Raw genomic sequence first — 25,659 nt, 5'->3', positions numbered from 1 at the left:
AGTTGCATTATTCATTTTCTTAGCAGGCAGAGCAAAACAAAAGATGTCCATTACTTGAACGAGAATACTTTTAAAATATTTTAAAATGTGGATTTTATAAGTTAACAAAAGAACAGTAGTGTAGCTTGAAAAAAGAGAAATCAAAAGAGCCCAACAGCTAAAACAAATTATAATAATAAAATAGATTTTTTGGGGTCAGTTGACATTTGATTAACATCTTCATCATGTGCTGGTCTTCTGTTATGTCGATAAAACCTTTTAGCTTTAAAAAAATTTGCTTGTGGTTTGTTTAATGTGCTTTAGTGGAACAAAATTAAAAGCTTTTTAAAAAAGCAAGTATATATTTTTCTTTAATGTTGTCATAAGTGGGAGGAATTTATCAGTTTCCCAAAATAAGGATTATGCATAATTATTTTCTCACCCTATTGCTTTTTTTCCATCTTTGATTTCATCTCTGAGAGGCGAATGTCAGGGAATCAACTGAGTCGTTTTCATTTTCATCGACCTTTGAATCCCATGTGTGCTCCCTCTGCCATCTACAGATAATGTTGCTTCATGGTTCTCATGCTGGAAATTCTGGGGCCGTGCTGACTCAGTTCCTTACCATGTCTTCTGTTCGTCTCAGAATTTCTCAGTGTTGAGCTTTCTTCACTTCTAATAGGATAAGGAATTATCTGCTTTCTTCTTTAAAGTTAGCACTATTTCCTTGTGTCATTGATTGCATCTTTTTTACTGGCTCCTGACCTTCTTTCATAGTTATTACAGGCATCTTTTGTCTCCCTCATGCTGGATCCTTCCTTTTGCTTCTTAAGCATACTTAGATCTCTCCTATTCTTAATAAATCTACATATGTTTTTATATCAGTTTAACTATTGTTTATTGAAAGTGTGTGTGTGTGTGTGTGTGTGTGTTTGTGTGTGTGTGTGAGATGCACTGGTCTAGATACCTCACATATGTTACATTAAAAAAAAATCTTCCTTTGATCCAGCCTCATCAGGTAAGCATCTTCTTTCTATCCTTTTATAATTATGCATTACTTTTTAATCTTTTTTTTGTATTACTTTTTAAAGATTCATTTTACACTGCTGAAGTTTGCCTTTTCTCTTTTTATGTTTCCTCTGTGCTGATATTGCCAACATTTTCTATATCACGCAGTCTCAAGATCTTGGAATTGTTTGATTCCTCTAGTTAGAAATCTCTCATCCCTCTGAACTTGTATAGCATTTAAAACAATATATTGTCTGCACTGGGTCTTAGTTGCAGCATGCGGGGATCTTTTAGTTGCGGCATGTGGGATCTTTAGGTGTGGCATGCGAACTCTTAGTTGTGTCATGTGGGATCTAGTTCCCTGACCAGGGATCAAACCTGGGCCCCCTGCATTGGGAGTGCAGAGTCTTAGCCACTGTACCACCAGGGAAGTCCCTTGTATAGCATTTTTATATTTCTTTGTGGTACTTTTTCTTTTATAGTTATTTATATACTTATTGATGGTACTTTTTCTTTTATAGTTATTTATATACTTATTGATCTTAGCTTTTCTACTAGACAGTAAGTAAGCTCTTTGAGGGTAGGGAACTAATATCAAGCACCTACGTGTCAGGTACTTTACATTTATTAAATCTTTTAATCCTTTTTCAGATTAACCTTTTCATTCTTTTATCTTGACAACACCAGGTTGTGCCTTATATGTACCTTATATCTGTAATAGGTGGACAGTAGTAAATATTTGTTGGATTAATAGTTGATTTTTTTTTTCCATTTGAATTTTGGAAATTATAGCACAGTTTTTTCCATTTGTACTAACTAGGTATCACTGCTTAGAATTCTTCCATCTGAATCTTAGATAAGTGAAGAGTTTGTTAGAATGTATAAGTAATAAATCCACTCATAGTATGGTTAGATGTGAATTCTTTTTTATAAACATCTGTGTGCAAGGTCCTGCTATCTATATGGTATGATAATAGGATTTTTGTACTGTATTGTTCAGAGTATTCTTAGCCTCAAACTAGCCTCTGGCCAGTGTTTTTTTTTTTTTCTGTTTGGTTGCACTCCATGGCTTGTGGGATCTTAGTTACCCAACCAGAGGTTGAACCCATGCCCTCGGCAGTGAAAGCGCAGAATCCTAACCACTGGAACACCAGGGAATTCCCTGGCCAGTGTTGGTGGAAGGAGTTAGTGTGGAGAGGCAGTGACCCACTGTGCTTGGAATGACTGCTCAGGGGACAATTTATAGTGATTTCTATAGTTTTGATAGATTATAATGGAGGGTAGGTTAATTTCCTTTCAAAGAGAAAGGTAGAAACTCTTTCAGGGTTAGTTCAAGCAAAGAAATCTGCTTTGGGATTTTCATTCCCCCTGAACTCACAGTATCTGGTTCTAGGTTAACACTTATTCTACCCCTTTTCATTGATAGTGTGATAATATCTTTATAGTTGCCTTCCTCTGATGGCCAATATTTTATGTAAGTATGGAGGAGACCAGTAAGCTAAAACCATCAAAGAGTAAGAGTAAGGGGGTCTTACACCATCCTGAGACTTCAGGACAATTGCAATTCCAGATTTAGAGCTTATGTGTATTAACCAAACTCCAGTTTTCTGTGGTGTTACTTTTTAGAAATAAAACCAAATGGAACACCCTAAGCCACATAAACCTTTGCAGCTTCCAAACTTAAAAATTCAATTTTAACTTAAAAATGCAGTTATTCAAAGCAATTTGTATCTTCTGGCAAGGCAGCAGTTATAATTTTTCTACCCTTTTAGTTTTTCTGCTCTTGTTGGTATGGAGTTAGTCTGAAGCTAAAATTTTTATTTATTTATTTATTTTTTAGATTCTTGAATTAGTAGTTTGTCCTTTTCTTCAATTAGAAAAATGCTTCTCCTGCAGGTCACTTTCAAGTATTAAAAAATCTGCTTGTATTCTAACGTAGTATAGTCTAGTAATTATTATAATAGACATATAACAGACATGTTATATGTCTGTTACATGTTCCTTACATGTATTTCTAGGGTGCTAACGTCATTTAGTTTTCTTCATCATTTCTTCTTGAGGGTGGAATTCCCACTTGATATTTATTAATCCTATTTTTAATATATAAAATAAAGGCAAACTTTAACCAAATGTCTGGAAATTATCATGAACTATATTAGAGCTCAGTCTTTAGAGCTTTTATGAAATTAGTTAGAAAAAATATGCATCTTTTTTTGCAGACATTAATCCAGTATGTAGTGAAAAGACTAATTAGTCTGCTTAGGCGATCATAAAAAAATACCATGGCCTAGATAGCTTAAACCAGGGGTCCCCAACCCCCAGGCCATGGACCAGTAGTGGTCCTCAGCCTGTTAGAAATCAGGCCACACAGCAGCAGGTGAGCGGCAGGCGAGTGAGTAGTGAAGCTTCATCCCCTGCTCCCCATTCCTCATTGCTTACATTACGGCCTGAAACCCCCCCTCCCCCATCCCTGGAAAAACTGTCTTCCATGAAACTGGTCCCTGGTGCCAAAATGGTTGGGGACCGCGGGCTTAAACAACAGAAATTTATCTTCTCACAGTTCTGGAGGCTGGAAAGCTCAAGATCAAGAACTGGCAGTGTTTGGTTTTTGGTGAATGCTCTCTTTCAGGCTTGCAGATGGCTGCCTTCTAGTTTGTCCTCATACAGTCTTTCATCTGAGTGCAAGAAGAGAGGATATCGAGTTCTCTTCTTTCTCATTCTGTTGGGTCAGGACCTCACCCTTTTGACCTCATTTAACCATAATTACTTCCTTAGAGGCCCCCTTACCAAACACAGTCACATTAAGGGTTAGGGCTTCAACATGAATTTTGGGGGACACAAACATTCAGACCATAATAGGAACCTAGACTCAGCTAAGACTGTGGATTCTTTTATACCCAGCACTGCCCCTTAATAGCCAGGTGATTTTAGGCAAGTCACTTCACTACTGAAAGTTTCTTCACTTGAAATATACTGGATTAGTATAGTACCCTATGTACCTCATGGGGTTGTAGTAACTACTGAATGAAATAATATATTTAAGAATTTAAAATAATATATTTAATTATTTGCAATAATAAAAGGTTCTGCTGCATATGTGAGAGATGATGCCAATCATTAATTCTCCAGTTATAAGGCCACCCTGACAATACTAAAGTGTTTATTAAAATCAGAGAAATTAACACACGTCATGATTCTCCAGAATACTAGGACTTTTCTTATACGGAAGTATTGTTTAAGGTATCCTCACAGTTATTCTGTAGTATATGTGCTTGTCATTTGGATTTATGGACTTATATAAAATATATAGACTCATTTTGATTTCTGATCAAAGAAAAATTTTATTTAGCTGAAAGGATAACTATTACTGTATTGAATTACCAGCTCTAGAAAGCAAAGATTGCTTACTTGCTAGAGCACAGAAAGACTTTTTATTCCCATGAATATAATCTCCACTGTACTTCAAGAATATGGTTAATTATAACTTAAAAATTGAATTAAAGTGGGCATTTGCTAAACTGCTATTTCCTTATCTGTAAAAGGGTACCTACTCAACAGGCATTTTGTGAGTACAAAGGAGAGAGATGTGAAAGCATCTTAAGCCCCTTGGTGGAAAGGTACTCTATAGAAGTCCAAGATTTTTTTGAATACTTTATAATAGAGAGTCTTTATCAACACATTTATAAAGTGCTGACATAAAATTTTCGGTCTTAGTTTGAAATGCTAGTCTAGTTATATGAAAATTACTTTGTTAAATGAAATTTTAGATCTAATTTCCATTTTGTTTTTAACAATTCGTGGGTATTTGTTGAACCTTCTAAATGCTTCTTTCTTGAGATGTTAATCAGATGTTAATTTCCTTAAAGAATCTCCAGAATTTCAAATAATAACCAACCAAGTACAGAAGGTTGAAAAAAAGTTGTTAGAATTTTTTATAAGGTCTTTGTCACAAATAATAGTTGAATGTAAAAATAGATACAAGGCATTACAGTCTGAGATTAAGAAAAAATTTTTGCCTGTCTTTAGGTATATTTTAAATGTGATAATATTACATGATATTAATATTAAGTAATCTTTTCAGTTTATCTTCTAGTGAACCCAGTTTCCATTCTTATTTAGATAGAGAGGATTTCACCAGCATCTCCCTCTGTGTGAACATATGCACCAGTCAGTATGCAGAAGAGGCATAATGATGTGGAAACTACTTACTACTTGATTTTGCTAATTCTTACATATATATATTTCCTGTTATGAGTGGCTCCCTTGTGGAGAAAACTGGTATTATCACTTATAGATTACTTTAGGTTTTTTTTAGTGTATGTGGAAGAGAGAAGTAAAACAAGATCATTTGTCTAGACAGCATGGCTGATTGTGTCATTTTTTCTGCAAGCAAAACTGTTGCTCTCCTGGATTTGGAATGGCCCCTGAAATTTCATTTCTTAGTTACTGTGATTATTTAACCATGCTGTAGGATTCACACATGTGTTTTGCTTAACTGAATTAACTTTTTATACAAAATATTTTCCTGGGTCAGATAGTACCAACCATTCATGTCGGTTCAAATTGGGGAACTTATTTGGGAAGCTTTATAGGTAATTACATTGACTGTTAATTGGAAGAATGTTTAGACATGGATTAGAAAGGATGAGACCTTTATTTTATGATTTTGAAGTTATCTTTATTTATATTACACTTGTTCAGTTACACCCCTCTTCTTCCCAGAGAAGGAATTCAAGTGGATAAACTTTGTTAAAAGTTAATGGAAATATTCTGGTGACATATAAAATTTAATAAGAATAAATCGTGTAAATTCAGATTTATGAATCAATTGTTTTAGGCAGTTTTCTTTTGGAACTTATCACAGTACAGTTTGTTTTATGAAATTATGTAGTTTTCCAAGGAAAAGTTGTTTGTCATTACATTTTTGAGCCAGTCTTGTTGGGAAGACTTGTAATAGACTTCTGATGATTATGACCTTCTGATGCGAAAACGTTCCTCATTTAGATTTATTTTTAAATTTATGTGATAATTTTTGAAAGAAATACTAATTGTCATTTTTTTCTCTCACAGCTTCATATCCTCCAATTCAGCCTCATCCTCTAATAAAACATCAGCAGATTCCTCTTCATTCACCACCTCCCAAAGTTTCCCACCATCAGCTGATGCTACAACAGCAGCAACAGCAAATTCAGCCAATCACACTTCAAAGTCCAACTCAAGACCCACCGCCATCTCAACACTGTTTACCACTTCAAAACCACGGCCTGCCTCCAGCTCCCAGTAGTGCCCAGTCACAGCATTGTTCCCCAATTCAGAGTCATCCCCCTCCTTTACCAGTGTCTCCTAGCCAGTCACAGTCAGCACAGCAGTCTGTAGTGGTGTCTCCTCCACCACCTCATTCACCAAGTCAGTCTCCTACTATAATTATTCATCCACAAGCACTTATTCAGCCACACCCACTTGTGTCATCAGCTCTACAGCCAGGGTCAAACTTGCAGCAGTCCACTGCTAATCAGGTGCAACCTACAGCACAGCTGAATCTTCCATCCCATCTTCCACTTCCAGCTTCCCCTGTTGTACACATTGGCCCAGTTCAGCAGTCCGCCTTGGTGTCCCCAGGTCAGCAGATTGTGTCTCCAGCATCACACCAGCAATATTCAACCCTGCAGTCCTCTCCAATCCCAATTGCAACCCCTCCGCAGATGTCGACATCTCCTCCAGCTCAGATTCCACCACTGCCCTTGCAGTCTATGCAGTCTTTACAAGTGCAGCCTGAAATTCTGTCCCAGGGCCAGGTTTTGGTGCAGAATGCTTTGGTGTCAGAAGAGGAGCTTCCAGCTGCAGAAGCTTTGGTCCAGTTGCCATTTCAGACTCTTCCTCCTCCACAGACTGTTGCGGTAAACCTACAAGTACAACCACCAGCATCCGTTGATCCACCAGTGGTAAGCCCTTGGAAGCTCTTTGACTTTCTTGCCGAACTGAAAGTAAAAACAGTTTTCTCCCACGCTATGTTATATCATTAGATCTAAATGCCAATGAATTTAAAAAGCTTGAAATTTCCATCTGTCAGTATCAGTATCTGACATACCTGCTATATGGGCAAAAAAAAAAAAAATGCCTTTTGTTGTAGTATGGTTGCATGCTTGATAATTTGTGATGGTTATTAAAGTCCCTCGTTAATTTTATTACTATTTAAACAAATCCATCTGCTATCTTTACAGAGTTGATTTTTTTTCCCCAAGGGAATGCATTTGAACCAGTGTCATCTGCACAAAGTTTTTTCTCTTAAGGTGATTATCCTTCATAGATCCCTTCTGTTGGCTTGTATGTTCTTAAACGTATGGTTTATCTAGCTAACCTTTTTGGTTGTATGCATTCTGAAGTACTAGGCCTTTATGGGGCTTTTGCTTCAAGGTGGAGGTATGCTTGTTATGATGTAATTTTTTGGTAAACTTGTATTTTGTAATTAAAACTTTGTAAAAACCATTTATTCTAGGAAAGAATCCAACTTTGCAAAAAAAACATTAACTGTAGGCCATCTTTTAGAATTATTAAACTTCTGATTTTTAAATTTCTACTAAGGGAGAATATATACTTAAAATATTTCTCATTTAAAAAGCTAAGAAAATCTCAGTGGATGAGTTGAATACTGAGGATGAAAAAATCCACTGGGAGGAGTAAAAATTTTGAGTAACTGAGATTGTGGTGAAATTTATCAAAATAAACCTCTAGAAATGGTACGTATTGCCTACAGAGGAAAATTATCCTGAACAATGTTTTTCTTTTAAACATTCTATAAGGGACTTTTAAAATTTATAAAATAATTTATAATAAAAATTGAAATAAGGTCTTTATGTTAGAATGATCAAATTCATAATTAATTTATAACTGAGGAAAACAGTATTCTCAAAAGAGGTGGTTTTTTTTTTTTACTTTTTTTGAATTTTATTTTATTTATTTTTATACAGTGGGTTCTTATTAGTTATCTATTTTATACATATTCGTGTATACATGTCAATTCCAATCTCCCAGTTCATCCCACCACCCCCACCACCCCCCAAAGGAGGTTTTATTATCAAACCTCACTAAAGAGATTTTATCACTTAAAGGCTAGTAACCATAAACTCAGAAAGGAAAGGAGTTTCAAAGTCTGTTCCTTAATGGGAAACATTTTGGTTCTCAGGATGCAAATTTATAGATTCTTTATTTTTGTCATTCTGACTGATCTTAATAGGCATGAAGAGATTGAATTCCACTTCCTGTTCACTTTTATTAAGAACAGAACTTGACAAAGACAACAATGGGCATCTAGAAATAAGTTTGTATTTCAATTATTATGTCTATATTTTCTTTTAATGGATTTTTGAAGAGTTTACAATCGATATTGTAATATAAAAACACAGGCTTAAAAGTGTACAGTACCTTCAAAGAAATCAAATATAATTTGAATTTATATTCTCACTTTCTAGTTCAGTGAATTGGTTTTTAACAAGTAAAAAAATAAAATTTCTCTATATGCCTTATATTTTTCTAATTATTTTTGTTAGGGCAGACCTTGGAAGAACATATTTGGGATAGAAATATCAAAAACATAACAACACTTGAATTAAAGCTACAAATATCTAGGATCTTATTATTTTCTTCCCTCTATTAATTTTTTTTTTAAAATTTATGTTACCTCATTTTTAGAATTTTTTTTTTCATGAGAAGAATAACTTTCTCTGCTATCACTGGTATGGTCATATTTGCTACAGATGTTTCCATGTTATCGTTCTTATCTTTTACCTTTCTTTGAGTACCATAACCTATTTATTAAATTGCTGTATTTTTCTTTTATTACCTTTATCAAATCAGCTTTTTTAACCATCACATTTCTTCATGAATTACACATTTGTTCACAATTTCCTGGTTGTTTCAAATATTCAAAGGTAGAGAGATACTTCTAAGAGATGTGAAATTTTCAAAGATAAGTGAATTTTCAAAGTAAAATCAGTATGTTTTTTAAAAAGATTTTTCACTGACATTTAGGTATGATAAGTAAGATATGGTAAGTGTAGATAATTTAGAACTAATAAATGTTTTCCACAGTTTATTTAGGGAAAGGAGACAGATGGGACTAATGTACTTTATTGAGGTAAGTTTGGCAGCCAGTGTTAGTTTTAGAATAGTCATAGTTATGAACTAAAGAGAAATTGTGATGTACAGTTTTCAAATGATCTTGTGAGCAAAACCTTCACTTCTTTGCTTTATTCAGTCTTTTAGTTGTCACACTTAGATTTTTTTTTTTATACTGATGGTGCCAGATGTCTGTGACAGATCTGCTTTTGCCTACTTCTTTTATTCCTTAACTTACTTTGCCTTTACATGGACGATGTGGAAGAAAGTATGTATAGTTAGGCTTACCTGTAAAGAATGAAAAATATTTTACAGTATTCTTTGTTGGATTATTTCAGAATACGTTATTTGTGTTTGCCTCTTTTAATCCTTTAAAACTCTTTCATTATATTTTAAAAATCAGAATACTGTGCATGATCATGCCTGATCTTTGATTCCTTAAAAGGTACTGTAGTAGGTGTTTGAAAAACTTGTGACAGCATTAATATTAAAGAGAGAGTTTCAGCATTTTATGAAAAGATGATCTATCTAATAAAGGAATGCTACATAGATAAAGTTGAGCTGGTTGATACAACCATTACTTGTGTAATTACCTCTGAATCAACATCCCCACCACTCTGCCAAATTAAGGTAATCACTACTACAGTAGGTGCCCCTCACTAGAAGTTTTTTGTTTTTTGCTTTTCCTTTAACCCCCAGGACATTTTTGGGGATGACTTTCCCTGTATTGGACATTATCATCATTTAAAAAAAATTATCATGAACAGATACTAGCAGCTGTCATTGTTGCACTGCACAGTAATGAACGACTGCTTTCACTCCTGAGGATCCAGACATGAGGCAAGGACTCTCTCTTAGTGAAACAGGTTTCCAGATTCAGGGTTGTGAGCAAATACTTTTTAAAAATGTTGCCTACTTAGTAGCTGATTCAAATCACAGCTCTAGATATTATATTTGATATAAAATTATCAGTAACAAAGGGATTTTTTAATTTAAAAAAAAGGAAAGCTATTTTATTCTTAATAGAGTCTTGAAAAATTAGGGGTCTTTTTTGTTTGTTTTGGTTTTTAAGTTCTATTGCTGTTGTTAGATATGCCTTTGTAGGTAAAACTTCATAGTCCTTTTTATCACACATAAACATGCTGGTTTCAGAAATATTGATTGTTTTTATATTTAATTTCAAATCAAACTTTTTCAATAGTTTGATTAAAAATATATACAATATTAGATCATTTAAAAGTTTTTTGTGGGCTTCCCTGATGGCGCAGTTGTTGAGAGTCTGCCTGCCGATGGCAGGGGACAAGGGTTCGTGTACCGGTCCGGGAAGATCCCACATGCCGCGGAGTGGCTGGGCCTGCGTGTCTGGAGCCTGTGCTCCTCAACGGGAGAGGCCACAGCAGTGAGAGGCCCGAATACTGCAAAAAAAAAAAAAAAAAAAAAAAGTTTTTTGTGAATGTTGAAGAAACATTTTTTGTTTTGATATTTATTAGAAATATTAATCAGTTTGGGTAAGTTATCTTAAAAACTCACAACTTTTATAAATGTAAGTAATAAACTTTGTACATATAAGAAGGGGGGTAAATTGCTTTGTGGCTTTGTTTTTAGTGACCTGTCATCGTTCAGAAATAATGGTTAAATAAAAAACGATGACAAAGTAAAATACCTGTGTCAGACGCTACAAGTGGACTTTGAAAATTCAGCCTTAAGTTTAATAAAAAATCAATAATAGGTTAGACGTTTTTCAAGTTCCTTCTCAGAGTACTTTTGAGTCCATGTTTTCTTCTTAAGTATTCTTAAGTATTATCTTTACCATTGGATAACAAGGTAGTTAAATTAAAGATGTAACAACTTTCTTCTATAAGTATGGAACAATATTAAAGAACTAAAAAGTAATATGTCAGATGGTTTAGGATGTGTGTGTGTGTGTGTGTGTGTGTGTGTGTTATTTCAAGGACAGATGTTTTCTGTTTAACTGATACTAGCTTATAAAAATTCATTAGATTCTTGAGTAGATCAGAAGATTAAACATGCAATCACATAACCTTTTTTGTGGGTACTCAGACATTAGTATTCAAAATATAATCTTTAATTCACATAAATATAATAAAGAAGAATCTGGGATGTAGTCCTTTAAACAGTGCATTTCCTTATATAATATGTTTCATTTTGGAGATTTACTTAACCTGCTTGTGAAAAATATTAGTATCTATTTTGATTTATGACAATGGAAGTTAACAGAAACTATAGTAAATTCCCCAAATAGTTGTTTGAGTGTATAAAATCAAAACATTTTAAAAAATTAACAAAATTAAAAATATGTCCTGACTTGACTATCACCTTTGGGAAACTTTAATGATTTATAGCCCAGGTACTGATCCACAACTTGCTTTCAGTGAAATATCATCAAGTATCATGAATCATCAAGGATTATGAAAAACTTCATTTGAATGATTTTAAAGTTTTCCTTTCAATCTGTCAAATAGTCATTTTGCCTTTTAATTTTTAAAACACTCAGAATTTATTTTGTTAATTAAATTAAGAACACCTTATCAAATATATTTTAGAAACATTTTTAGGCAGTGTGGTTTGTCGTTGCAGGTTTATCAAGTAGAAGATGTATGTGAAGAAGAAATGCCAGAGGAGTCAGAAGAATGTGTCCGAATGGATAGAACTCCACCACCACCCACATTGTCTCCAGCAGCTATAACTGTGGGGAGAGGAGAAGATTTGACTTCTGAGCATCCTTTGTTAGGTGAGGAAATTCCTGGATTTGGGGAAATTTTCTATTAGAGAAATGTTAGTAACAGAAAAAGTTTTTTTTTTTCACTAGAGGTGGTATTAAACTAATTTGCTGTGTAATTAATTGCAGCAAAACATAGATTAGAATTCAAGACTTTAAAAAAAATTTAATTAATTTATGGCTGCATTGGGTCTTCATTGTGGTGCGCGGGCTTCCTCTAGTTGCGATGAGTGGGTGCTTCTCTTCTTTGTGGTGCATGGGCTTCTCATTGCGGTGGCTTCTCTTGTTGCAGAGCATGGGCTCTAGGCACTCAAGCTTCAGTAGTTGTGGCACGCCGGCTCAGTAGTTGTGGCTTGCGGGCTCTATAGCACAGGCTCAGTCATTGTGGCGCATGGGCTTAGTTGCTCCGCAGCATGTGGGATCTTTCTGCACCAGGGCTCGAACCCGTGTCCCCTGTATTGGCAGGTGGATTCTTAACCATGGCGCCACCAGGGAAGTCCAAAGATTTTTTTTTTTTTGATGAGGAATAATTAGAACAGTTGTTGACGAACTACCCAAATCAAAAACGTATTTCAGCCTTTGAATTTTTAGTAGTTTGTACAGATGTGTTTCATATGACCATTCAGATTTATGTGTCAATCTATTTCTAGCTTAAAAACTAGAATAAATCAAAGTTCTATCAGAAGATTTCAATTACACTTTCCAAAAAATCACAAAGCATTTGAAGTCATATCTGACATTCGTCATAATTGCTTGTGATCCTTGGGCTTCCATGGTGGCGCAGTGGTTGAGAGTCCGCCTGCCGATGCAGGGGACACGGGTTCGCGCCCCGGTCCAGGAAGATCCCACATGCCATGGAGCGGCTGGGCCCATGAGCCATGGCCGCTGAGCCTGTGCGTCTGGAGCCTGTGCTCCGCAACAGGAGAGGCCACAACAGTGAAAGGCCTGCGTACCGCAAAAAAAATAATAATAATAAAAAAATAAAATAAAAAATTGCTTGTGATCCAGACTGAGTAAATGCTTTTAGAAGTGTTCTTTCCCAGACAGTACTTAAATTAAGCCTCACCAATTCTTACTAGGGACGTGGATTAAAAAATTCTTGAGCTTAAGCATTCAAATTCTTATTCACTACTTCAGAACTACTTATGAGTTCAAGTAAATCTTCTCTATACTCCTCCTCATAATATCAAAGTGACTGTGAATCCTAGGTATTTTACTAAAACATTATAATCTATAGCCCAGTGTCTAAGTCCTAAAAAGGATATATTCTGTGTTAGGGTTTTTTTGTTTGGTTTTTTTTGAGTATTTTATTTAGATCAGGGGTTGGCAAATGATAGCTCACGCTTCAGATCCTTCCTGCTGCATGTTTTTGTATGGCCCATGAGCTAAGTATGGTTTTAAAATTTTTAAATGTTTGAAAAAAAAAATCAAAAGAAGAGTAATGTTTCATGTCATGTGAAGATTATGTGAAATTCAAATTTCATTGTCCATGAATAAAGTTGTATGCAACACAGCCACGTTCATTTGTTCAGATATTATCTGTGGCTACTTTTGCATTACTGCAGCAAAGGTGAGTCATTGCAGAGACCGTATGTCCTTTATAGAAAGTTTACTGACCACTTATCCAGATAATATTAATCTTGGTTCAGGCTTTGTTGTAAGTACTTTGTTCTATTGAATATCTCATGGCCTTCATGATCACTTTCAGTTAAGAAGAACCACTATAACAGGCATGGAAACAGACTGTAACGGGGCACTGACTTTGCTACCAAAGCAGCTCTTGTCCTCTCTTTTCGTCAGCATGCCACATTTCTATTCCTTCTCTTCTTTCTAGCTTTTATCCCTTACTACCAATGTGAATCTCTGGAAAGCATGGAGGGGGGAAACCAATTTTCCTCCAACTTTTTCCCTCTCCTGAAAAATAGAAAACATTTAGTCAATAAAATTATATAACATATTTAAGACAAGTTCAATATTATTGCTTTTGCTTATTCAAAATAATACCTCAAAAGATAGATTTAAGAAAATCTAACTATAATATTAAATCTTTGTAGTTTGTGTACACTGAAAATGGATTTATGTTGCTGCAGATTTCTTGGAGTTTTGATTTAAAGGCAGAAGTATGTGTTTAATTGGATACTAACCTTGCATTGTGACTGTGATTTAATTACCTAATAAGCATTACTAATGATACTCAAGAAAATTTAAACATTTTTGAAATATTGAAACTCAAGAATATCTTCACATTATTTCCTCAGGAATGTAGTCTGAGATCCTGGCAGGTATATCCATCCCTCTGGCTAAATTGTCTAAGTACAGTGTAGATTTTTGAATCTTCCTTTAATTTACTTCATACTTAACTAGTTTCTGTAGTATATGAGGGGGGAAAAGCAAGCACAGGTTGCTTATCAAATCATGTAATAAACTAACCTATAAAAATAGAGGTACTTGTTTCCACCCAGGATTCAGTCTTCATAAATTTATAAGAATTCTTTAAAAAGCATCCATAAAAAAGAGTAGAAAAAGCTCATAGATGTTGCTCAGACAATGAGACTGTGAATAGGCAGAGTAACCTGTGGCAAAGTCTTATCAGTTAACTTGGGGTTTCTCTCTCACAGCTGTCTTAAATCTGGAGAGTGTAGTAATTGTGGCTTTTTTTAAACTAATTAATTAAATTTTGGCTATGTCGGGTCTTCGTTGCTGCTCGCGGGCTTTCTCTAGTTGTGGAGAGCGGGGGCTGCTCTTTGTTGCGGTGCGTGGGCTTCTTATTGCGGTGGTTTCTCTTGTTGAGGAGCACGGGGTCTAGGCACGTGGGCTTTAGTAGTTGTGGCACGTGGGCTCAGTAGTTGTGGCTCATGGGCTCTAGAGTGCAGGCTCAGTGGTTGTGGCACACGAGCTTAGTTGCTCGGCAGCCTGTGGGATCTTCCCAGATTGGGGATCGAACCCATGTCCCCCTGCATTGGCAGGCGGATTCTTAACCACTGTGCCACCAGGGAAGTCCCCAATAATTGTGTTTTTGTTCTGCTATAATATGTCAGTGTTTCTTGTGCTTTTGATTTTAACAGCTGATTATAAACTGGCAAGTCATAGCTATTAATAACTTTTTTAAGAAGTCAGTAACTTACAACTTTGTTTTCAACAAAATTTAGATATATTTGTATGTATGATCCAAAAATTAGTTAGAACATATACTAAGCAGTATTTTCTGAATAAACCACAATATACTTAATGCAGCTTTATATTTCTAAAGTAACAAAGTATTTATAAATCTGTAAAGGATATTAAAATTTATCTTATTTTTCAGTTCTCCATAGGTTTATATTTTCCTTCCAACAGAAAAATTGCTTTTTAGTCCCTGTTCAGAATTATATCTTTTATCCTTTTTCTCTAGGTGTATATGTGAAAATTGGGTATGTGGGGTAGGATTTTTATGGAGTTCTTCAGTCTGGTAATGCATGTGTACAATTGTGTATTTGTTCCTGGAAATCAGCAAACCAGTATTTCCTGCTGACTTTTTCTTTCCTTTTCTTTTTTTTGGCTGCGTTGGGTCTTCGTTGCTGTACGGGCTTTCTCTAGTTGAGGCGAGCGGGGGCTACTCTTTCTGCTGTGCACGGGCTTCTCATTGCAGTGGTTTCTCTTGCTGTGGAGCATGGGCTGTAGGTGGGCGGGCTTCAGTAGTTGTGGCTCACGGGCTCAGTAGTTGTGGCACACATGCTCTGCGGCATGTGGGATCTTCCCGGACCAGGGATCGAACTCGTGTCCCCTGAATTGGCAGGTAGATTCTTAACCACTGCGCCACCAGGGAAGTCCTCTGCTGACTTTCTTTTGTAGTTTTTAATGAGGGATTGTGTGACTTTAAATAGGTTTTCCAGTACAGTTTATCCTGGTGGATTATTTGGTGGAACTAGGTCAAGTTATGGCTGTAATCTTGCTGTGATAAGCTACATAGTGTTATTAATTACGTCAGAGTTACTATGTCTGAACTGTTAGCTTTTCCATTTCTGACACAACACCAATTATCACTACACTATTTTGTTAGCTGAAATTTTTATTCGATAGGGATTTCTTTTCTTTCTTCTCTACCTAACTGGGCTATATTTTGAGCATTTTTGATAGTGATATCAATCCTTTTCATACCGATGGTAGAGAGGAGTTACCGTAGCAATGAAAAAAGCATTGCCTCCGGAACCTGACTGCCTGGGTTAGTATCCCAGCTCCACTGCTTATTAGCTGTGTGCCTCTAGGCAAGCTGCTTTATCTTTCTGCATTTTGGTTTCCACATCTATAAAATGGAGATAATAACAGTATCTACCTATAGGCTAGTTTTGAGGACTAAATGTGTTATAACATGTAAGACATTTATACAGTACCTGGCACAAAAGTGCTCAGTAAGTAGTAGTATTATCTTTACCACATGTTCTTTTTTTGTTATTTTTCTCAGACATCTTGTACTCAGTGGTATTCCTAGCTATCAGCTGGTTCCGTCTCTCCACTTTGGTACAGCTTAGTAAAGGTTTATTGCTACCAAATGGGGAGGTAAAGTCTCCATTGTAGGCTGTGGGTCTGTCTTATTGTGGTCCTCAAAGTTTGAAGGGGAGGAATCACAGTGATCCAGCCCAACATTTTTCAATTGCCTGGTATACAGTGTTCCCCCAAATTGACATGTACAGTGTCAATGAAGAGTTGTTAAAGATAACAACAACAACAAAGAACATTTGTGCATGGATGTGGATTAGCTTGAAATAAAGGTAATGCCCTGTATAATTCTTTAAAATTTCTACTTATTCTGTGCATTTCCACATGATTCTTTTTTTCTTAAGCATGTTTTCAGAGTACTTTCCCCCCCATATCATTTCGAATATATAAACAGAAACATAGGTAATTTAATATCTGTATAGCTTAAAATCAAAAAAATTTTTTTAGTAATTATTCTTAAATTGACATTCTAAAACATTTTCATGTCTTATGGGACAGTTCTTTGTAACCAAAGTTGGAGTGACAACTTTGAGCAAGCCACCCCTTTCCTCTGTAAGTGGGAATAGTAGTATGTATCTCATAAGGTTATTGTGGAGATTAAATGAGATAATAAATATAAAGGTCTTAGAATGTTTTTTTAAAGCACCAGATATTAACTATTATTGTTACTAATGTTTATTCTTGAATTTTCTTTCACATTTGCCTGAGCAGAATGCTAAAGATTTAAAAAAATGACTTTTTGTTGTTGTTGTTGTTCCACAGAGCAAGTAGAATTACCTGTTGTGGCATCAGTCAGTGCTTCAGTAATTAAATCTCCATCAGATCCTTCACATGTGTCTGTTCCTCCACCTCCGCTCTTACTTCCAGCTGCTACCACAAGGAGTAATAGTACATCTATGCCTAGTAGCATACCCAGTGTAGAAAACAAACCTCCACAGGCTATTGTTAAGCCACAGATCTTGACCCATGTTATTGAAGGCTTTGTAATCCAGGAGGGATTGGAGCCATTTCCTGTAAGTAGCAAGCAAAATTTGTATTTTTACAATTATTCATGTAGCATTATCTTAAAATGTATAATCTGTTGTTATCTAATAAAAAGCTTGTAATTTTATCTCAAAAGTTGTTAATCTTTTATCTAGAATTTCTTTATATATATCCTTTATATATTTCCAGATATACTTCTAGGATTTTATGCTAGCTATTTAAATGTATAAACTAAGAAGAAAAATTTCAGGATATAAGGATATCAGTTTTATAATTTTTAGAGAAGGCAATTATATGTTTACTCCAATGAAATAAACTTTCTATTTTTTTTAAGGGGATTGAAATGATACCTAAAGTGAATTAGTTTCTTTTTAATGGTGTTTCTTGTATAATGTGATACTTTGTGAACTTTAACTTGAATACAGAAAATGATAACTTCCCAGTGATCTAATACTTCTGATGTTACCCAGTTGATGCTTTAAAATAAGCAAATAGATTTTTTCATTATTCTTAAATCTCAGCCTTCAATCAGATTTCAAAAATGCTTCAAAATGTTCACCTCAAAATTGAGGTGCTATATCTGTCACTAAAAGTATTGTGACTTGAGACTAGCTGTACATTACAGCTATACTAGCTGCATTACATACTAATATCTAGAGATGAACATTTTCCCTTAGAAAATATATTAAGGCAAGTGGCCAAAATCAAAGCCCAAATCAAAGACAAGAAAACAAAATTATGTATTTTGAAGGACTTTGAACTATCTCATTTTTCAGATTCACAGGTAGTGCATTGTGATTGCACTGTGATAGTTGACTGTCTAATCAGTTGCCTTTGCTTTCAGTTTACTGTGTGTATATTAAGCTTGGATCTAAGAATCTCTGATATATAGTGAGTGGAGGAATGGGTTTTTTTCTCCCTATTACTCAGTGATTGGATCCTGGCTCTGCCACATATAGACTGTGTAACCTTTGTCAAATCATTCAGCTTTTTTGAAATTCATTTGTTCATCCAGCAAATGGAGATGATACTTTGCTGTTAGGGTTATTGTGAGGACTAAATGTGCATAAATTGTTCTGTGTAGTGCCTGGCACTTAATGGCCATAGCTATGATTATCAGTTATTACTAGTGACAGTTACAACTTCTTTTTTCAGATTAGAAAAGTAATATGTATTATTTTTTAATGGAAAATTTTTAAAATATAGAGAACAAGTAATCCTCAGTAATACCACAGAGTATATTTTAATATATATATTTTTTCATATGATCAAGGTTATTATTATATATACAGTTCAGCTTCTTTCACTTAGTATATCTTGAGCATTTATTTTCTAGTTTGATTAATAGTACTTAGGAAACATTTTGAAAGGTTACATAATATTTCACTTTCTGGACAACTGTAATTTATGTAATCCTTCCATTACAGTTGGCCCCCCATATCCACAGGTTTCACATCAGGGAATCAACCCAATCATAGATGAAGAATTAAAAGAAAAAAAAAAGTCTACAAAGTTCCAGAAAACAAAACTTGAATTTGCCATGTACGGGCAACTATTTACTTCGCATTTACATTGTATTCAATATTATAAGTAATCTAGAGATGATTTAAAGTATATGGGACAGGACTTCCTTGGCGGTCCAGTGGTTAAGACTCTGTGCTCCCAATGCATTGGGTTTGATCCCTGGTCAGGGAACTAAGATCCCGTATGCCATGTGGTGTGGCCAAAAAAAAAAAAAAAAACAAAAAACATGGGAGAATGTGCATAGGTTATATGCAAATATTACTCTATTTTACATAAGGAACTTGAGCATCTGTGGAATTTGTATCCTCTGGAGTCTTGGAACCAATCCCCTGCAAGTACTGAGGAACAACTATGTTGTTGGACATTCAGGATTCCATTTTTTTGCTGTTCAGGTAGCCCTGAAAGGAGTATCATTGTATGTAAATTACTCACATTTGAAATCCACATTTTAAATAATTTCTTTAGCATAAATTCCTAGAAGTATAGGTATTGGATCACATTACATATGTATTCAACATATGTATTCATAAGACTCTTGATATATATTGCCAAGTTATTTTCTGGAAGATTATTTAAATTTATTCATATACCAGAAGTGTATACTCATAACAGCACTGAATATTACAGTTTTCTCAACCATGAGTTTTCCATTTTTTCTTTTTTTGATTATAATAGGTTGCTGAACCTAAGAGTCAGGAGACTTGAGTTCCTGATTCTGCTTTTGTAAAGAAATCACCTGCATACTTTGGGTTTTTTTTTGTTGTTTTTTTTCGATAGGCATTCCTTTGTTTTATTTTATTTTTTTAACACCTTTATTGGAGTATAATTGCTTTACAATGGTGTGTTAGTTTCTGCTTTATAACAAAGTGAATCAGCTATACATATACATATATACCCATATCTCCTCCCTCTTGCATCTAGCTCTCACCCTCCCTATCCCACCCCTTTAGGTGGTCACAGAGCACCAAGCTGATCTCCCTGTGCTATGTGGCTGCTTTCCACTAGCTATCTATTTTACATTTGGTGGTGTATATAAGTCCATGCCACTCTCTCACTTCGTCCCAGCTTACCTTTCCCCCTCTCCGTGTCCTCAAGTCCATTCTCTACATCTGCGACTTTTTTCCTGTCCTGCCCCTAGGTTCTTCAGAACCTTTTTTTTTTTTTTTTTTTTTACATTCCAAATATATGTGTTAGCATACGGTATTTTTCTCTTTCTGACTTACTTCACTCTGTATGACAGACTCTAGGTCTATCCACCTCACTACAAATAACTCAATTTCATTTCTTTTTATGGCTGAGTAATATTCCATTGTATATACGTGGCACATCTTCTTTATCCATTCATCTGTCGATGGACACTGAGGTTGCTTCCATGTCCTGGCTATTGTAAATAAAGCTGCAGTGAACATGGTGGTACATGACTCTTTTTGAATTATGGTTTTCTCAGGGTATATGCCTCGTAGTGGGATTGCTGGGTCCTATGGTAGTTCTATTTTTAGTTTCTTAAAGAACGTCCATACTGTTCTCCATAGTGACTGTATCAATTTACATTCCCACCAATAGTGCAAGAGGGTTCCCTTTTCTCCACACCCTCTGCAGCATTTATTGTTTGTAGATATTTTGATAATGGCCATTCTGACTGCTGTGAGGTGATACCTCATTGTACTTTTGATTTGTATTTCTCTAATGATTAATGATGTTGAGCATTCTTTCATGTGTTTGTTGGCAATCTGTATATCTTCTTTGGAGAAATGTCTATTTAGGTCTTCTGCCCATTTTTGGATTGGGTTGTTTGTTTTTTTGATATTGAGCTGCATGAGCTGCTTATAAATTTTGGAGATTAATCCTTTGTCAGTTGATTCATTTGCACATATTTTCTCCTATTCTGAGGGTTGTCGTCCATCTTGTTTATGGTATCCTTTGCTGTGCAAAAGCTTTTAAGTTTCATTAGGTCTCTTTTTAAAATTTTTGTTTTTATTTCCATTTCTCAAGGTCAAAAAGGATATTTCTGTACTTTATGTCATGAGTGTTCTGCCTGTGTTTTCCTCTAAGGGTTTTATAGTGTTTGACCTTACATTTAGGTCTTTAATCCATTTTGAGTTTATTTTTGTGTGTGGTGTTAGGGAGTGTTCTAATTTCATTCTTTTATATGTAGCTGTCCAGTTTTCCCAGCACCACTTATTGAAGAGGCTGTCTTTTCTTCATTGTATATTCTTGCCTCCTTTATCAAGAATAAGGTGACCATATGTGTATGGGTTTATCTCTGGACTTTCTATCCTGTTCCATTGATCTATATTTCTGTTTTTGTGCCAGTACCATAGTGTCTTTTTTTTTTTTTTTTTTTTTTTTTTGCGGTATGTGGGCCTCTCACTGTTGTGGCCTCTCCCGTTGTGGAGCACAGGCTCTGGACACGCAGGCTCAGCAGCCATGGCTCACGGGCCTAGCTGTTTCATGGTATGTGGGATCTTCCCGGACTGGGACATGAACCCGTGTCCCCTGCATCGGCAGGTGGACTCTCAACCACTGCGCCACCAGGGAAGCCCCATACTGTCTTGATTACTGTAGCTTTGTAGTATAGTCTGAAATCCAGGAGCCTGATTCCTCCAGCTCCGTTTTTGTTTCTCAAGATTGCTTTGGCTATTCGGGGTCTTTTGTGTTTCCATACAAATTGTGAAATTTTTTGTTCTAGTTCTGTGAAAAATGCCATTGGTAGTTTGATAGGGATTGCATTGAATCTGTAGATTGCTTTGGGTAGTAGAGTCATTTTCACATTGTTGATTCTTCCCATCCAAGAACATGGTATATCTCTCCATCTGTGTCATCCTTAATTTCTTTCATTAGTGTCTTATAGTTTCCTGCATACAGGTCTTTTGTCTCCTTAGGTAGGTTTATTCCTGGGTATTTTATTCTTTTTGTTGCAGTGGTAAATGAGAGTGTTTCCTTAATTTCTCTTTCAGATTTTTCATCATTAGTGTATAGGAATGCAAGATATTTCTGTGCATTAATTTTGTATCCTGCTACTTTACCAAATTCATTGTTTAGCTCTAGTAGTTTTCTGGTAGCATCTTTTCGATTCTCTATGTATAATACCATGTCATCTGCAAACAGTGACAGCTTTACTTCTTTTCCGATTTGGATTCCTTTTATTTCTTTTTCTTCTCTGATTGCTTTGGCTAAAACTTCCAAAACTATGTTGAATAATAGTGGTTAGAGTGGACAACCTTGTCATGTTCCTGATCTTAGAGGAAATGGTTTCAGTTTTTCTCCATTGAGAGCAATGTTGGCTGTGGGTTTGTCATATATGGCCTTTATTATGTTGAGGTAAGTTCCCTCTATGCCTACTTTCTGGATGGCTTTTATCATAAACAGGTGTTGAATTTTGTAGAAAGCTTTTTCTGCATCTATTGAGATGATCATACGGTTTTTCTCCTTCAGTGTGTTAATATGGTGTATCACATTAATTGATTTGCGTATATTGAAGAATCCTTGCATTCCTGGGATAAACCCCGCTTGATCATGGTGTATGATCCTTTTAATGTGCTATTGGATCCTGTTTGCTAGTATTTTGTTGAGGATTTTTGCATCTATGTTCATCAGTGATATTGGCCTGTAGTTTTCTTTCTTTGTGACATCTTTGTCTGGTTTTGGTATCAGGGTGATGGTGGCCTCACAGAATGAGTTTGGGAGTGTTCCTCCCTCTGCTATATATTGGAAGAGTTTGAGAAGGATAGGTGTTAGCTCTTCTCTAAATGTTTGATAGAATTCGCCTGTGAAGCCATCTGGTCCTGGGCTTTTGTTTGTTGGAAGATTTTTAATCACAGTTTCAATTTCATTGCTTGTGATTGGTCTGTTTATATTTTCTATTTCTTCCTGGTTCAGTCTCAGAAGGTTGTGCTTTTTAAGAATTTGTCCATTTCTTGCAGGTTGTCCATTTTCTTGGCATATAGTTGCTTGTAGTAATCTCTCATGATCTTTTGTATTTCTGCAGTATCAGTTGTTACTTCTCCTTTTTCATTTCATTTCAGTTATATTGATTTGAGTCTTCTCCCTTTTTTTTCTTGATGAGTGTGGTAATGGTTTATCGCTTTCGTTTATCTTCTTAAGAACCAACTTTTATTTTTATTGACCTTTGCTATTTCCTTCATTTCTTTTTCATTTATTTCTGATCTGATCTTTATGATTTCTTTCCTTCTGCTAATTTTGGGGGTTTTTTTGTGCTTCTTTCTCTAATTGCTTTAGGCGTAAGGTTAGGTTGTTTATTTGCAATGTTTCCTGAGGTAGGATTGTATTGCTACTAATTTCCCTCTTAGAACTGCTTTTGCTGCATCCCATAAGTTTTGGGACATCGTGTTTTCATTGTCATTTGTTTCTAGGTATTTTTTTATTTCCTCTTTGATTTCTTCAGTGATCTCTTGGTTATTTAGTAGTGTATGGTTTAGCCTGCATGTGTTTGTATTTTTTACAGATCTTTTCCTGTAATTGACATCTAGTCTCAGTGTTCTGGTCAGAAAAGATACTTGATACGATTCCAATTTTCTTAAATTTACCAAGGCTTGGTTTGTGACCCAGGATATGATCTATCCTGGAGAATGTTCCATGAACACTTGAGAAGAAAGTGTATTCTGTTGTTTTTGGATGGACTGTCCTATAAATATCAATTAAGCCCATCTTGTTTAATGTATCATTTAAAGCCTGTGTTTCCTTACATTCATTTTCATTTTGGATGATCTGTGCATTGGTGAAAGTGGAATGTTAAAATCCCCTACTAAGATTGTGTTACTGTCGATTTCCCCTTTTATGGCTGTTAGCATTTGCCTTATGTATTGAGGTGCTCCTATGTTGGGTGCATAAATATTTACAATTGTTATATCTTCTTGGATTGATCCCTTGATCATTATGTAGTATTCTTCTTTGTCTCTTGTAATAGTCTTTATTTTAATGTCTTTTTTATCTGATACGAGAATTGCTACTTCAGCTTTCTTTTGATTTCCATTTGCATGGAATATCTTTTTCCGTCCCCTCACTTTTAGTCTGTATGTGTCCCTTGGTCTGATGTGGCTTTCTTGTAGCCAGCATATAAATGGGTCTTGTTTTTGTATCCATTCGGCCAGTCTATTTCTTTTGGTTGGAGCATTTAAACCATTTACATTTAAGGCAGGTATCGATATGTATGTTCCTATTACCGTTTTCTTAATTGTTTTGGGGCTTTGTTATTGTAGGTCTTTTCCTTGTCTTGTGTTTCCTGCCTAGAGAAGTTCCTTTAGCATTTGTTTTAAAGCTGGTTTGGTGGTGCTGAATTCTCTTAGCTTTTGCTTGTCTGTAAAGGTTTCAATTTCTCCGTTGAGTCTGAATAAGATCCTTGCTGGATAGAGTAATCTTGGTTGTAGGTTTTTGCCTTTCATCACTTTAAATATGTCCTGCCACTCCCTTCTGGCTGTCAGAGTTTCTGCTGAATGATCAGCCGTTAACGTTATGGGGATTCCCTTGTATGTTATTTGTTGTTTTTCCCTTGCTGCTTTTAATTATTTTTTTTGTATTTAATTTTTGATAGTTTGATTAATATGTGTCTTGGCGTGTTTCTCCTTGGATTTATCCTGTATGGGACTCTCTTTGCTTCCTGGACTTGATTAACTATTTCCTTTCCCGTATTAGGGAAGTTTTCAACTATAATCTCTTCAAATATTTTCTCAGTCCCTTTTTCTCTTCTTCTGGGCCCCCCTATAATTCGAATGTTGGTGCATTTAATGTTGTCCCAGAGGTCTCTAAGACTGTCCTCAATTCTTTTCATTCTCTTTTCTTTATTCTGCTCTGCAGTAGTTATTTCCACTGTTTTATCTTCCAGGTCACTTATCCATTCTTCTGCCTCAGTTATTCTGCCATTGATTCCTTCTAGAGAATTTTAAATTTCTTTTATTGTATTGTTCATTATTGTTTGTTTGCTGTTTAGTTCTTCTAGGTCCTTGTTAAACGTTTCTTGTATTTTTGGATCATCTTTACTGTCATTACTCTGAATTCTTTTTCAGGTAGACTGCCTATTTCCTCTTCATTTTTTTGGTCTGTTGGGTTTTTACCTTGCTCCTTCATCTGCTGTGTGTTTCTCTGTCTTCTCATTTTGCTTAACTTACTGTGTTTGGGGTCTCCTTTTCACAGACTCTATGTTCATAGTTCCCGTTGTTTTTGGTATCTGCCCTCAGTGGCTAAGGTTGGTTTAGTGGGTTGTGTAGGCTTCCTGATGGAGAAGACTGGTGCCTGTGTTCTGGTGGGTGAGGCTGGATATTGTCTTTCTGGTGGGCAGGACTGCATCCAGTGATGTGTTTTGGGGTGTCTGTGACCTTATTATGATTTTAGGCAGCCTCTCTGCTAATGGGTGGGGTTGTGTTCCTGTCTTGCTAGTTGTTTGGCATAGTGTGTCCAGCAGTGTAGCTTGCTGGTCGTTGAGTTGAGCTGGGTCTTTGCATTAAGATGGAGATCAGAGCTTTTGCTGTGTGATATTACGTGGAGCCGTGAGGTCTCTGGTGGACCAATGTCCTAAACTCAGCTCTCCCATCTCATAGGCACAGGCCTGACCCCCAGTTGGAGCACTGAGACCCTGTCAGCTGCATGGCTCAGGAGAAAAGGGAGAAAAAAAGAAAGAAAGAAAAAATAAATAAAATAAAGGTATTGAAATAAAATTTTTTTTTAATTATTAAAAATAAAAAAATTAAAAAGTAATAGAAAGAAAGAAAGGAGAGCAACGAAACCAAAAAAGAAATCCACCAATGATAACAAGCACTAAAAACTATACTAAAGAAAAAAAAAAAAGGAAGCAAATAACGGAGACAGAACCCTAGGAC

General features: G+C 35.6%; 1 protein-coding gene across 8 annotated transcripts in view; it reads left to right on the top strand.

Annotated features, from left to right (window-relative positions):
• The window catches only part of PHC3 (polyhomeotic homolog 3), an 82,406-nt gene that overhangs the window by 33,754 nt on the left and 22,993 nt on the right, over positions 1–25,659 (top strand). For 4 of the 8 annotated variants that reach the window (XM_059065063.2, XM_059065059.2, XM_067033997.1 and 1 more), the window contains 4 exons: positions 6,058–6,929; positions 7,230–7,277; positions 11,701–11,854; positions 17,081–17,331. In XM_059065063.2, the coding sequence (XP_058921046.1) occupies positions 6,058–6,929; positions 7,230–7,277; positions 11,701–11,854; positions 17,081–17,331 (1,325 nt within the window). The remainder of the gene's footprint in view (positions 1–6,057; positions 6,930–7,229; positions 7,278–11,700; positions 11,855–17,080; positions 17,332–25,659) is intronic. The other 4 variants (XR_010840666.1, XM_059065061.2, XM_067033998.1 and 1 more) reach the window with 1 other exon arrangement.

The sequence above is a fragment of the Kogia breviceps genome, chromosome 5 (assembly GCF_026419965.1).
Source record: "Kogia breviceps isolate mKogBre1 chromosome 5, mKogBre1 haplotype 1, whole genome shotgun sequence".
Lineage (NCBI taxonomy): Eukaryota > Metazoa > Chordata > Mammalia > Artiodactyla > Physeteridae > Kogia > Kogia breviceps.
This window is presented reverse-complemented; position numbering and strand designations above follow the sequence as displayed.